The following is a 14,867-nucleotide window of genomic DNA, read 5'->3' on the forward strand; positions in this document are numbered from 1 at the left end:
CCTTCCTTCCCAGCGAAACTCTGAGCCAGACCACACTTCTGTAACACCTCTGTGCTGGTGACTGTTTTCAGTTTTAAAACAATGCCCCCTTTATTGAAACTGTAGACAGAAGGAAAAAGAAAACATCCCAGGGCTTTTTAACTTCTCTCAGGAACCCATTTTCTCTGCTGTTTGCAGGTCAGAGTGGTCAATCTGTTGGTGTTTGTGGTGCTGCTGTGGCCAAGTTAGAAAGGAGGCAAATTATCAATCCGGAGGGCCGAAACTTACTCAGAGAAACCTTTTGACGTGGGGCAGTCTGATATGGCTCAGCCAGATTTGGACTTCTCTTTCCCCCCCCCTCCTCATGCAAACATGCTTTCACATGTTCCAACACACACGCGCTGATAAAAGGCCCAGTCTTTCTTGGTGGTTTGTTTGTAGATCATAGCAGACAGGTACACTGAGCTCACTCACGCACACTGAATAACACTTTCTGCTTCACTTCAATCTCCTGCTAAATCGGGACAGTCTGTCAGGCTGCGTGCCTGCTTGTTTGTGTATATGATAACACTGCCTTGATGCAAGGTCCGATTAATTTGCCTTATCTGTTTTCTTGACACTACTCTGTGTTTTTTCATATGTTAGTTTGCTTTCTGAGCAGCCAGCCAGCTTGTCTTTCACTAGATGTAGTGAGGTACGGTTGTCAAATCCTTCATTCTTCATGTCATGTCATAAAAGCTAAAATAAGATCACTTAAAACTTTTATCCCAATCCCAACAAGCCTGAATTCTGTAGATTTTGGTGAATAATCGCTTTAATATTGTAAATGTGCACCAGTGCGTCTTGCAGAGATTACAGGCAGGTTTATTTTTACTTTCTATATCCAGCAGCTTAAGAGTCATTTGGTTTGTTAGGATAACTCGGTCAGAGCAGCCCGTTTTCCAGTTTACAGCTTCAGAGGGAGTAGGGCACGTGTATTAAAATAGACCTTATTTATTGACAGGTAAATCCAGGGCAAGTTTGCACACATTTTAAGGAATGATGATTTATAGTGAGGCAAAGTTAAAGTTCTTTTTTAATGTGAGGAAAGCTCTCTTAGTCAAATAAAAGTGCATGTCACTCAGCACCATGGAAAAACTTAGCTTACAGTAAATAGCTCTTCTGGACGTCAGTGTCAGACCTTTTCTTCCACATACATTTGTGCAGAAAACAAAGTCATCAAACTACATCCTGGAACAACAGAACGTGCGAGTGCTTTTCTTTTTCATCCTCTTATAAGCAACAATAAAGTCATAGTTTTCTGTTGACTGTACTGACTGTACCACCCTGTTAGTCATTGACTTTCATTGTGTGTCTTTTGCTCTGGGATGATGTGAACCCACACAGCCACTGACTCATCCTCTCTAGATGGCCTTTTCTGCAGCCTATCAGATGTCACTGGGCTTCTCTGTTGTGGTCGCGGCCATTGAAAGAGGATGAATTACATTAATAAAAGCCATCTTCGCGTTGCTCAACAGCCCCGCTGAGGTCGGCTGGTGGCATTTGAGCACTCTAAACCTGGAAACACGGGAAGCTTCAAACAAATGTTTTGCTGATATTGATGCGCAGGCTCTTGAGGCACATTACAGTGCGCATTTAAGGATGCATTGCAAAAAAAGTAAATATACAGTATCTACCTTTTCTTTGCTTATTTCTCTGTGTGTTTGTGTGCGTGTGTCTGAGAGAGTAATGAGAGATTTTGGTCTTTTGTCAGTTTTAAAAGGGTCTTCAACTACAAAGGCTCATCTTATTTCTCATCCAGCTGACTGATCCTTTTCCTCAATGACACTCCTATGAATACAACACACACACACATACACACACACACAATACACGCAGCCAAAGCAAAATATTTATCAAAAGATAAAGAGCCTTTATACATTTTTTTCTTGCTTTTTTTAAGTTAGATTTTATGCATTTTAGCTTTTGGAGTTGTAGAAAGATTCATTAACTACATTTGATGACGTTGTTTTAATGATAATTAAAGATGAACTTATATGCTCAATATGCAGTATGTGATGGTCAAGAAAAGGTAAAATTGTCTCATTGCCAGTAGCTAAAGCACAATGAAAACATTACATTTTTCAGTTTGTAGTAGGTTTCATTGACTCCCAGAGCAAGTCAGAGTGACCTTGAGGAAATATCTGGATGCACATTCTTCAATTAAAAACATCTTCTGTAACATTTTAGCCTAAATGGGGGATGGAAATGAGAATGTTTGCGAGTTTACCACTGCTTTATGTAATGTTTTTAATATTCTTCGACTGTACATTTACCAAGTGTACAACATAGAAAAAAGGATCTGCTGCCTGTGGCTGATTCTGGAGATGGTTGGCAGTATTTGAGGAGGCATGCAACACATGTTTACAGCAGACAGTGCTGTTTTCCTCTGCTGCAAAATCACACTGATCCAATTTTCTGTATGTGCATATTAAAATGAAAAATGTCTCCCTCTGGTGGAGAAAGCATAGTTTCCATGGTTAATAATTGGCTACTTTCACATCTGCATGTGATGTTTGATCTGTACACTTTGTCAAAATATCACCTTTGAAACCATTCAGAGCCAGAAGAAGCAGAGAGCAATAGTATGTAGCATAAAGGAGGGTAATAAAAATGATTTCCCCCTTTTTAGTGCCAACCGCCAGAAGCCCTGACCTTATGTGTAACTCATCACTGTCACACTTAACCAGATCATCCTACATTAAAGGAAATGAGAAGTGCAGCAATTATGGGAGAAAGGAAGAAAATGGGATCAAATATAAAAGCCTTTTAGACATGGAGAAAAGCTCAACTATGGTTGGATATGACTGAAGGGGCTGTGTGATATGTATATAATAGCTAATATATCTGAATGATAGCCAGTGACACACAAGCTTTCAAGCATTAATTGTTCATATATCAGAATTTATTTAGTATGCCAGCAGGGGAGGGAGAAGTACCCGCAGGTTGATGGGTGGCATGTTGTAATAGCTTCTTATGTTGACTCTAAATGGTGCACAAGATGGATTAAAAGATATACTTTTCCCATAATTTATTTAAAAAATAATCAGAAATTGATGCCATTTAAATGAAATATTAAAGTGTGAACTGAAAACTGCATGCATCCTCATTTCAAAACAACATACACAATCTTGTTTTGTTTGTGAAAAATACAAACAAATATAAAGTTTTTCTCACACTTTAGGGACTGTTTGCAGTTTACAAGTCAGTTCAGGCATCAGATTTCGGAGCAAGTGTATCATATGAAGACATCTTTTTTAGTATTAACATAGTTGTAACGCAACTTAAAAGAATGAGACCTTCCTGACTTTCTTGGTTGTGTATAACAGCCTGTGGACCATGTGAAGGACTCTGGCTGGTTTTTCTGCAAAAATTCAAAGGGTGTTACATTTTTGCACTCTCCCGAGTGCCTTGCCTCACTCCTGCTAACGTCAGCAAATGACCGGCACCCACCACAACAAAAATGGTGCAAACTTATCCAACTAGAAGCACCCTGAAGATATTAGCTCTCCAGCTCTGTTATCCACTAGGCTTGCTGGGAGGGGGGCTGACTGACTTGGAGTGAGAGATGCTTTGCTAAAGCACCATACAACACAACATTAGAGATCCTTTATGTTACTATGAGAAGTCTAAGTGAGGAAAAATACATCACGAGCATGAGCAACAGGATGCTGACTGCAGCTCACTAAATGGCCACCGGTGTCGCTAATGAGAAGCAATTTGTGATTCTTACATATAGAATCTTTTAAACATGATACCCACCATGTGTCCAGCTAAGCAGACCAGACCTTCAGTAATAGAATCCGCTCCACAGTATGAGAGTTTTTTCTATCATGCTGGCTCAGCCTCTTCTCAGTGTTCCTCCTGCTGCCTGTAATGCAAACATGTCTGCTCTCCTCTTATCAGCTGGGTCATTGACACTCAGAACACACATAGGCGAAGCAGACAAACTGTTGTGGTACCCTCATTACACATAGATCCTCTCAGTCCTGATTTCAAAATGTAGTGTCAGTTAAGTTGATTATTTGACCTAATCAGGGTTTCTCTAAACTTATTTAGCCTAAAACCTGAATTAAATGACTGTTTGGCCATTGGGGGGGATAGAAACAAGCCACAAACACAAGATTTACATATTATCACCTTATACAAGTTATGGTATTTTATTTATCTGCTGATTGGTGCTGGGCAGGTAGTGTACAATGGGTTTATCTGCGCTTTTTTTTTTTTATGCTGAAAACAGCTGCCTATTGCAGCTGGAAATGTGGTTGATGAGAGCAATGAGAGTGAACCAGAACACTAAAGTTACAGGTTGTAAAACCAAAACAATGAGCTGTAGGATGTTAAAAAGCTCTGTAGAGCTTAAGGAAACTGCAGAATTGGGCGATGATTATATGGCTTTGTCACTATAAGTGACCTCCTTCATATTACACATGATTATATGACCCATCGTTGATATGAAAATAATGATTACAGCAGCTTTAATGAACATATGTGTTCTGTTTCAAAGTGTGAGTAGAGGGTCCGGTTGGTTTGACTCCTTCGGTTTCAGAAGGGAAAATTCAAGAAATTTACACTTTTCTCCACCTCCTCCTCCCAACTCTTCTACATGAGCCCCCTTTTCATGTTCTCTTGTTCTTCTCACTGTATTATTTCTGTCCTCAGGCTTACCCAGAAGCCTGGCCGCTAGTGTAGGCCTCCAAGTGAGAGACGAAGCTTCACACTTCCTCTTTGGTGAAAAATAACGCCATTAACACTGCCTGCCAGGACACAGCTAGCAACTTCTGTGTGGGTGTTCCTCTAATACAGCAGACTTGTTTAGACAGCAGAATTACTGATCAGGTTATTAGCCATGCCTTTTAAAGTTTCCCTTTATGTACCTATGAGGGGGAAATAAAGCCTTGATGACAAGATGTATTTCTGAGGTGAGACACGGAGATAAAATAGAGACAAATTTGTTTACTGCACAGATATTCTTTATGTGGTTTGACAGGTGGGATTCATTAGCTCCACAATTTAATGTGGTAAACTCCCCCTGAAGCACGTGCTGTAATCCCTGTGGGATCCTTCATAACTCTGCCTGCTCTGCTTTATCCAACGGAGGGCTGTAATAATATCTAACTGTACTCCATGAGCACATATTTCTTTCTTTCTCTGTTCCTCTGCCTGTTTTCTTGTCTGTATCCTATCTCTCTATTTCATTCACGCACACACACGCGCACGCAAACACACAGCATCGATCACACTATCACAGCTGCCACTCTTGTCTTCGCCATTCTTTACACACTCTCTGTCTGTTTTTCATGTGGTGCTCTGACCCGAGTGCTTGCTCTGCAGGAGGTGCAGCTTTCTTTCTTTGAGTCTTTTACATCTTGTTAGACCCCTTATATCCGTGCGTCACCACAGAGGACCTGTGATCAAATTCTGTTCCTGGTACCTCTGTGTTTAATGTTGCCTGCTTGAGACAGTGTGCCTGTAGGCATGCCAGACCCCTCTCCGTTCCCCCTCGCAGTCCCCCCTCTCCAGGGGGCTTTCGGTCAATCTTTCCACGTCGGTGCATATTGTACAGCACTCGACCGTCTAAGCCCTCATCGCACTGGTTGCTCCCCCCTCAGCCTCACAGCCCCCTAGGCAGCTCCAGGCCTTCACCCTGACTATTGCCTCACAACTCATGACAAGCACATGAGAGAATGGCCATGGCTCAGGTATTAGCTGAAACAAAAAAAAAAAGGCGGAAAAAAGAGAGTCAAAGGGATAAAGGCGAGCTTGTTGCACTGGTGAAACATTTCCTATTGTGCAGAGGTTATTTCTGCATGTCTGTGTCTAGACATGCACAGCTTGTCTTATCATGTTCCAGGCCAATCATACCGTAATGTCTAATAATGTATTGAGTGATTGATCTGTTGTGTAAAATTATTAAGCAAAATGTATTAAAACAAAATCATTAATTGAACATATTACAGGTTATTTTAAAATGAACATTTCTATGCATCTCAATGCCATGATCATTAATTTGAATATTTAACATAACTGACCAATCTGATGAATGCTTACATATCTGTACATGTAGGAGTAATGATCTGCACCGATACAATGGATCGGTGACCTCATTATCTGGAAGATGGCAAGATGTGATTATCCACACGAAAGAAATAGTTTGACATTTTATTATTTGCTTTCCTGCCGAGAGTTAGATGAGAAAATTGTTACCACTCTGGTGTCTGAATCTTGTATGATACACTCCTGTGATAGACAAAAGAGCACAAGGTCTCCTTCTTCCCACTTGGTGCTGATGCGGCAGTCTGAGAGCCAGAATCCTGTTATTCAGTATTTTCAGGAGTATTTAGACATTTGTGTCAGATACTGCTTTGGAAAAATATCTGGACTTTCAAGGTGATAAAAAGAAAAAAAAAAAGTGCTGATGATTTGATGGTGTATGGATGTTTTAAGGTTGAAAGTGAGCTTTGTAAAGAGGCTGTTATGTAAGCATGCTTGAATAATGGCAACCAGCACATGTGTGTTGTATGCAAATGGGGAGGACATTATTATAATTGCGTATTCTCTAAGGAATTAATTTGTAGAGTTCCTTTCCTCTATCTCCCCTGCCTCTTTTAACCTTCCTTCTTCCTCATTTCTGTCTCTTAACCTTTGCCTCTCCTCTTTTACTCTGTCTCCTCCTCCCTCTCTTCTGTTTTCTCTCTTGCTCTTGTTCTCACTCGAAGAACTCCCATGACTCAAGTCTCTCCTCTTCTCTCCTCTCCTCTGCTCTTCTCTCCTCTCCGCTCCTCTTCCCCAGTTCTCTCACGCTGTGTTGATAGAAATGGTTAGTTTATTAAAGTGCTGTGTATAGCTCTGTTCATATTATATCACAGCAGTTTCCACAAAGATGTGTTGTAGCCTCTTTCTTTTCCACTGTTCTTTGTCAGTTCAACTTTTGATTAGAGAACAAATTGCTCCCTTACTACATACTCGACTCCCTTTAGGGAACAACACAGGGAACCGCAGTTCCTGCTGGGACCCCTGAAGTCTAGTCTCTTCTCTTCTCTTCTCTTCTCTTCTCTTCTCTTCTCTTCTCTTCTCTTCTCTTCTCTTCTCTTCTCTTCTCTTCTCTTCTCTTCTCTTCTCTTCAATCTGGCAATAGCAAGGACAACTTAACTTTGAAGCAAGATGAAGAAGAGAATGTGTTAAAATGAGTTTCTGTCTCTCTGTAATCTTCTCTGTTTTCTTTGTTGCTTTGATTGACTATCTCTCCCTCCTGCTGTCCATCCCACAGAGACCTTTGAGGTTCTGATGAGGCAGGCGGAGAATTACACCAACGCTGTGCTCCAAGACTCGTACGGCAACATGGCTGATCAGGCCCTGGGCCCCGTGCGGGAACTCTTCACCGACATCAGTCTCTTCCTGCTGGGATCTGAGCTCAACGTTGATGAACTGGTGCAGCGATTCTTTGACGCCCTCTTCCCGCTGGTGTACAATCACCTCATCAACCCAGGCCTCAGCGACATATCTCCAGGCTACGCCGAGTGTGTGAGGACATCAAGCCGTGATGTGAGACCATTTGGTGGGACACCTGGCCTCCTGGCTGATCAGATAGCTCGCTCTGGGGTCTCTGGGAAACTTCTGCTTCAGGCTTTGCACCTCGGCATCGAGGTCATCAATACCACAGACCACTTACAGCTGAGCCGTGAATGCCGACGGGCCCTGCTCAAGATGCACTACTGTCCTCACTGCCAGGTATGGATGCATGTCTCTGAAGTCAGCTTATTGATCTGAATTAATGCAAGCCTTTACTAGCATCACTGATCACTGATTACTGAAAGTAATATGCTTCACAGGGCTTAACCCAGTCCAAGCCCTGCATGGGCTATTGCCTCAACGTGATGCGGGGCTGTTTGGCGAGCATGGCTGAGATTGACAGCCACTGGAGGGAGTTTGTTCGCTCGCTGGAGGGCCTGTCAGCTCGGATGCACGGACCTCAGGATTTGGAGCAAGTACTTCTAGGAGTTCACACGCTGCTTCATGATGCTGTCGGACACGCTCAGAAGAACGGACCCCGCCTCTCAGCACAGGTCAGATCCTCTTGGTGTAGTCGGTGCCGTTATATTGTTATAACTTCACTTGGGCTCAGAGTGAGGCGAAAACCAGTGAATATGATTCTGATAAACTGGAGAATAGATAAAGGATAAAGCGTTCCATTCAGTCCTGAAGCGATTTTTAGTCTGAATTTAAACTGCTGCAGGCTTCATGTCAGAAAGGTACGTAGTGTGTAGACCAAGAATAAATTGCTCGAAATTGGCACATACCACACACAACAACGGGTTAGTCAAGCCAGAGCAGGACAAAATTCTCTTGAAATACATCCATGCGGGCAGCTCTGAGGTGGTCAGGAGCTTAGTAGTGAAACTGCCATACAGAGGAGGATTCAGGCTACTTCCCAGGCTTTGATTCATCTACCTAAACCAGTCTTTATCCATAAAACCCAAGTAATACATGAAGTTTTTATCTTCATATGTAATTTCTGTCTATATTGATGTTCTGTATTATGAAATGGATGGCAACAGTGTGTTCCTGAGCTTCACTGTCTTTGCTGTACTGATAAAGACACCACAGCTCCATCTAGTGGTTGTCTAGTGTCACTGCTGCTTGGTAAACTGCACATGCAGCATTCAGCAATTGGAGATAATAGGCTTGGCTGCGCTAATGTACTATGTATAAACACCTGTCACCCAGGCATCTAAAATAAAGCGTATTTATCATGCACCAGTACAGCTTAACAAGATTTGCAAAGTCTTAAAAATGCTTGTTTCCTAATTCCATGTTTAGACTAAAATTTGAGTCTCTTTGTGTTGATCGGGTATTAGGTGCACAAACTGTGTGGCCCACCGAGCAGGAGGCCTGCACAGTCAGACAGCAACCAGCACAGCAGCAACAGAGAATTCATCCCTTTTAAAGCTCCTGTCAGAGTGTCAGGGGAGTCGCTCGCTCTCAAGAGAAGGTAAGTGGGTGACAGATGCCAGATGTGTGCATAAAAAGAAGGAAGGGAAGCTCATTTTTCTGTGGTTTTCTGTCTAATTTTTAGTTAATTAAATCTGCAATTAATATGTAAAACACTTTGTTAAACAAGTTAATAAGGCGTGTGTCTGCATGTGGGTGATTATACAGGGACTTTCTGAACAGTCTGCGTTTCTACCGTACATACTACGGCGGCCTGGCGGATCAGCTGTGTGTGAGCGAGCTGGCCTCCGGTGATGGGCACTCCTGCTGGAATGGAACCGACATCGTAAAAAGGTTTGCTTATAAAGAAGTTAATAATAAAGATGACTGACAAATAGAACAAAAACAACATAAAGACCGACATGTCTTAATAAGGTGTAGGGCCATTACGAGCCTGTAGAACAGCTTCAAAGCCCTTTGAAATACATTCTTTGAACTCCACTGGAGGCATGAACACTTTTCCTCCAGAAGATATTTTGTTTTTTAATGATGTTGGTGGAGAGTGATGTCACCCCAAAATCTCCCATCGGTTGAGAACCAGATGACTGCAAAGGTCATAGCATAGAGTCACATCATTTTCATATGCCTCAAAACATTCAGTGACCCCTCGAGCCCTGTATGAATAGATCTGATTTTCCACTGATTTATTCAGTTCAATTCAATTCAGTTTTATTTATATTGCACCAAATCGTAACAGAAGTTATCTCAGGGCACTTTTCACATAGTTCAGGTTTTTCATTCATTGATGTTATGTCAGTGTTTCATATCTGTGTGAAAACACAGTGACATACTACCATACCTCTCTATGAATTTAATTTAAATGTTTAAATGTTAATGAGAATTTAAATGTTAAATGTAGGGTTAACAAAGCAATGTTGAGTAGTACTGAGATGATGCAACTTTTTATAAACTGATTTCAAACATCACACACAAACCTCAATAACATGCATTTTAATATAATCACAGGTGAGTAGAGGTGGTTAGAGCTGCAACAATTAGTTGATTAATTGGTTAGTTGCCAACTAACTTCTGACATTTTGTGGACCAAACAACTAATTAATTGATCAAGGAGATTATTGACAGATTAATTGTTAATGAAAATAATTGTTAGTTGCAGCCTCTGAGATGATTTTGCCTTCATTTTGGATGTGTAGTTCATGAAATTACTTGAAAATACTGCAGCACACACGTGTCTTCCAAGAAGAGCTTTTGCTTTAATTTGGTGCTTTTTAAAAAAAATTTCTCGACTCTGCCAACAGAGTATTAGGATGTGGAATCACGTCTGAATTTCTTAGTTTATTAGTTATTGTTAAATAAATGATTGGTGGGGCAGAGATCCAATTTCTGGCTTTAATTGAAATCTAAACCGTGGTTCTTTAGCTCAAGACCTAACTGGACAGCAAATTTCATGGAAACCTCATCTTCTGCTGGCAGACAGACAGATAATAAACTATCCAACAGTGGTGAGAGCATGACCTTAGCAGAGGTAATATTACCTAAACGTGCACACATGCTGGGACAATTTCACTTTATTTTCAGTTTGCAAGAAGTCAAAGGTTTTCAGCTCCTGACACATCCTGCTGTATGATCCTGGCATGACTAGAGTGTTTTCACACCGTTTGACCCCGGTCTAATACACACACATACACACACATGCACACCCCCTTCACTTATATACTGCCCCCACAAACAAGCTGACACCGATGTAGAATTCATCTATTAGCTGTTAGTGCTCCCAGACATAGATCTCGGATATGAATGGTTGTGAACTGGAGCAGACAAACTGGCCTCTTTCATAGTATCAGTCAACGGCCTTGTCTCCATTACATCACAGCTCTCTATCTTACCCATGCTGTCATCACTCAAGGACCGCCTCATATATTCTCAGTCTGTGGTTGTTCCTCTTAACTGTCAGCTGCTGTCAGCACTGTTGGAATGGCAGGTGGGCCCGTATTTCAAACTACGGTGATGTTGGAGTTGCCAGTTCTGGTTAGACGGTCCATTGTAAAGGATGACAGCGTTGTTGAGATTGTTTCACAGCTGCTGTGTGAAGGTAAGAAGGAAGGAGGCGAAAAGGGGAAGAAAGGATTTCATAGCAATCTCAGCAACCGGAGAGATTCAGTCTTCTAAAGAATGTGTCGTCTGGTGTTGCTCATCAAAAACGGCATTACTATGGAGACAGAGTATCAAGGTTAAGTTTCATTCTGGCATTGACAATTTACTCTTTTCATCTTTGTTATTTTCCAACATAACACCTCAAGTTTCCATTACAAAGGCAGCAGCCATCTCTAAGAATAGAGATATTTCTTATGTGCTGGATAAAAAGGCAGGCCAGCAGGCTACAGCCTGTCTATCATCTCAGCCAGCAGCCTCTGGGAGATGTTTATGGTCTGTGGAATCTTTTACCCTCCTTCCTCTTTTCTCCTTCCTTTCCTTATTCACACTAACTTTTATTAACAGGGGCTCATTTACCTCAGGTTCACACAGAGGTTTTCATTTTGATTCGCTCATTACCAAAGAAGTAGAAGACGAGAGCTGAGGAATTGAGAGACATTAGGAATCTGGGGAGACAAGGCTCTGAGGAGAACATCGAGCCAAGTCCCTGCAGCTTTGCAGGCTTCCTGCAGATCTACAACCCAGTGTTGCTTTCTATTAGCCTAGAACCATAGATGAGTGGCTGGGAGTCAACACAAGCTGAGACAAAAGCAATAAATAACCTCCTGCCTACAGGTCATAACCCAACATCCACTGAGAGAGAGGGGAATAAAACTCACTGCCGGATGGTGGCTGATTTACAGAAGCTTATTGAGGCCTCAGAGACCTTAAACGATTGGTTCACTTCCTCTGCGTGTGTGTGTGCGTGTGTGTGCGTATGTGTGTGTGTGTGTGTGCGTGTGCGTGAAACTGTACACATGCCTTTTATAACAGCTCTTTGTATGTTCTGCTGCAGATTGTTTTACGGTCTTAAAGAAGTAGTGAGTTGCACAAGAGCTTTGTCTTATTTAATAAAAAAGGAAGAGCACAAAAACATGACACATGAGCCTGAGATTTAAGGGAGATTTAATGCACGTCCTCATCTGGGTCCCTGGTAAACAAAAAGATAAAGAACAATCAGATAAGATCATAGAGGAAGAACACAAGCAGCTTTCATCTCAGTGTCTATGAATGTAGATGATGGGGTCTCGCTTCAGGGGAGATTTGGTAAACACATTCTTCCTCTCTGTTTGTCTCTCTCTCCATCTCCTGGTTTCTCACTTCCACATTGAGAGAAAGAGAAAAAGAGACTGGACATGGAATATTCCGATAATAATTTTTTGGCATATTGACAGTTTTGTCATCTGTTGTGACAGTGGATTTTATCTGTAAAAATCCAGCAATGAGTTTCTGTATTGAATTGCAGAAAAGAGCAAGCCGAGGAGGTGTTAATTTGCTCGCAGTAAGAATGTGAAAAGATGCTAAATAACTGGGAAAAAAAAGATTCAATTTAAAATACCTGCAGAGCAAACAATATCAGATTTTTTGGTACCAACAGTTTGTATCAAATTCCTTGTCAGATCTGTGCCTTTGTTTACTTATTCTTTAATCAGATATTTAGTCATTTAAAGGGGACATGTCATGCTTTTTGTTATTTTCTACCATTCATATACTGTTATAATGTGAGATGTCTATGTTAAAACATAGTCAGACTTCCAAAACTTGAGGTGAACGTATGTAAAAAAAAATGCTCTCTTTAAGTCAAAATCCGAGGCTTCAGCCTGTTCTGAACACTCTATTTTCAAAGGTACCCCTGCTTCCTCCTCGTGATAACATCAGATTGCATTCCCACAAACAGCCGTCTGTTGCAAAGCCTTTGTTGCTAAGGTTTTTGCTAAGGTTGTTGCTAAGGTTGCCATGGGTTTTTTGTGTTGTCCATTCACATATTTTAGATTGGATTCAGGCACAACATGTATGAATGTATTTGAGTTTATATTTTGTAAAGAACGAGAAAAAGACGTAAAATTCCGACTAATACTGTTTATCTATGTAGCCTCCAGAGCTGGCAGAAGTCTGCCAAGGAGCAGCTTCAAGAGGCTGGCCAGTCAGAACGGAGTGGGCTCATCGGAAAGGGAGCCTTAAAGAGACAGGAGCTAAAACAGCCTGTTTCAGACAGAGGCTAAACTAAGGGGCTGCATAAAAAGCCAGTATTAATAAATAAGAGGTTTTTTTTAACCATAAATCACAGAGATATTCCAGTGGAGCCCCATAATATAAATATAGACCTGAACATGTGAATGATATGTCCCCTTTAAAAACTTAATACATTTTGTATGTATGTACTGTGCTGATAGACGACAATAGTGAGATAACAGGAAACGAGGAGAGCGAGAGAGATGGGGAACATGCAACGAATGGTCCCAGTCTGTCTCCAAACGGGCGTTGTGGTTCATGGTTGGCATCTGAAAACCATGGGCCACCAGGGTGTCCCACTTTTGCTTCTTTTGTTAAATGAAAAAAGGGTTTTGTCTAAGAAAATATTTATATTTCTTGAAGGAAGGTATCAGAAAGTATTGTTTTGGTATCTGTGCTGAAACTCAGGTATTGTATTGGTAATACTATCAAAATATTTTAACAATACAACAATACTCAACCCAACCCTGGTGTGCAGGTTTAAGGGGTGTGGTGATTGCTATGCCTTCATCTTCATCACACTGAAAGAAAAATTAAAACGTTAATGTTGATTGATGTCGCTGGACAGACGGAAGAATAAACCGTAAAATAGTTTTAACATCCCTCAAATTGGTGCTCCTATTTGGTTGGAGAGGCTGTTCCCCTCTGGGCAGAAAGGTTAAGACATTCCCACATGCTTTCTCCATCCGTCATGGATACACACACACACACACACACACACACTCACACACTGAAGGAATGGCAATCTGCCATGAGCCGCCTCCTTTCTATGAGCACACACACATACACTCACATAGCAGTTATAGTGGCAAAAAGAATGAATCCAGCACTAGTTCCACCAACCATTTTTTTCTCTCTCTGTTGGAGTAACTGACTGACAAAATTGCATCAGTCATGGGAAGAGTTTATAGGGATCCTCAGGTGCCACACATTAAAATTCGGTTTGACACCTGGTCTTCAAACTTATATGTCAGCATGTGCAAGGTAGCAAATCCATTTTGGAATGTATTTTATTATTAAAAAAAGGTCATTTTTCCCCTGTTCTTTTCCCATTTTCTCTGCCAATGGGACACAACAACCAGGAGTTATAGCCTTGCTAAAAAGCTACAGCCCCAACAAGCACGATAGTCTGATGTTTAATTCATGATTACCTCCTCTGGTGGAGACTCTGCTTTAATTCATCCCCACCTGCAGTCTGTCTCACGGCTGCCAACACACACCAGGTGTTTGGCGGTGTGTTTATATTTTCAAAGTGCCTTTTTCTAATTGAGTACAACAGTTTTTTTATTTTTACGATAATAAGGCAACTGACCTTGCATGCTGTTGGAATTAAACACGGAGGGATGAATGCTACAGTATGTAGCTAAAAGATGCTTGAAGACATGTGGGCAGATTTGTGCCTGGTCTTTCGTTTTAATAGGCCAGCCCTCATGCTGGAGTGGCTGTCTGAGCGTTGACCTTTGACCTTTCCCGTGTCTTTGCTGCCCGCATAATCCTGAAGAGGTTAATCACATGGTAATAAGAGCCCTAGTGTCGTAGTGCAGGCCTCTTCACAATGTGTGGATGGTTAGCAGAGGAAAGGATTGATTCTGTAAATGTAGGTCTATTATTCCCTCATATTGTATTATATTCTATTGTATTTCATTCCTCATACATCTATTTCTTCATTTGCCTTTCATCATTTGTCTCAT

At 41.4% G+C, this 14,867-nt stretch overlaps 1 protein-coding gene across 1 annotated transcript in view; it reads left to right on the forward strand.

The window, feature by feature from the left end:
- The window catches only part of gpc5a (glypican 5a), a 119,064-nt gene that overhangs the window by 18,914 nt on the left and 85,283 nt on the right, over window positions 1–14,867 (forward strand). The window contains exons 3-6 of the mRNA XM_067586534.1: window positions 7,289–7,749; window positions 7,851–8,084; window positions 8,877–9,010; window positions 9,178–9,303. Of these exons, the coding sequence (XP_067442635.1) occupies window positions 7,289–7,749; window positions 7,851–8,084; window positions 8,877–9,010; window positions 9,178–9,303 (955 nt within the window). The remainder of the gene's footprint in view (window positions 1–7,288; window positions 7,750–7,850; window positions 8,085–8,876; window positions 9,011–9,177; window positions 9,304–14,867) is intronic.

This window comes from Thunnus thynnus, chromosome 1 (assembly GCF_963924715.1).
Source record: "Thunnus thynnus chromosome 1, fThuThy2.1, whole genome shotgun sequence".
Taxonomy (NCBI): Eukaryota; Metazoa; Chordata; class Actinopteri; order Scombriformes; family Scombridae; genus Thunnus; species Thunnus thynnus.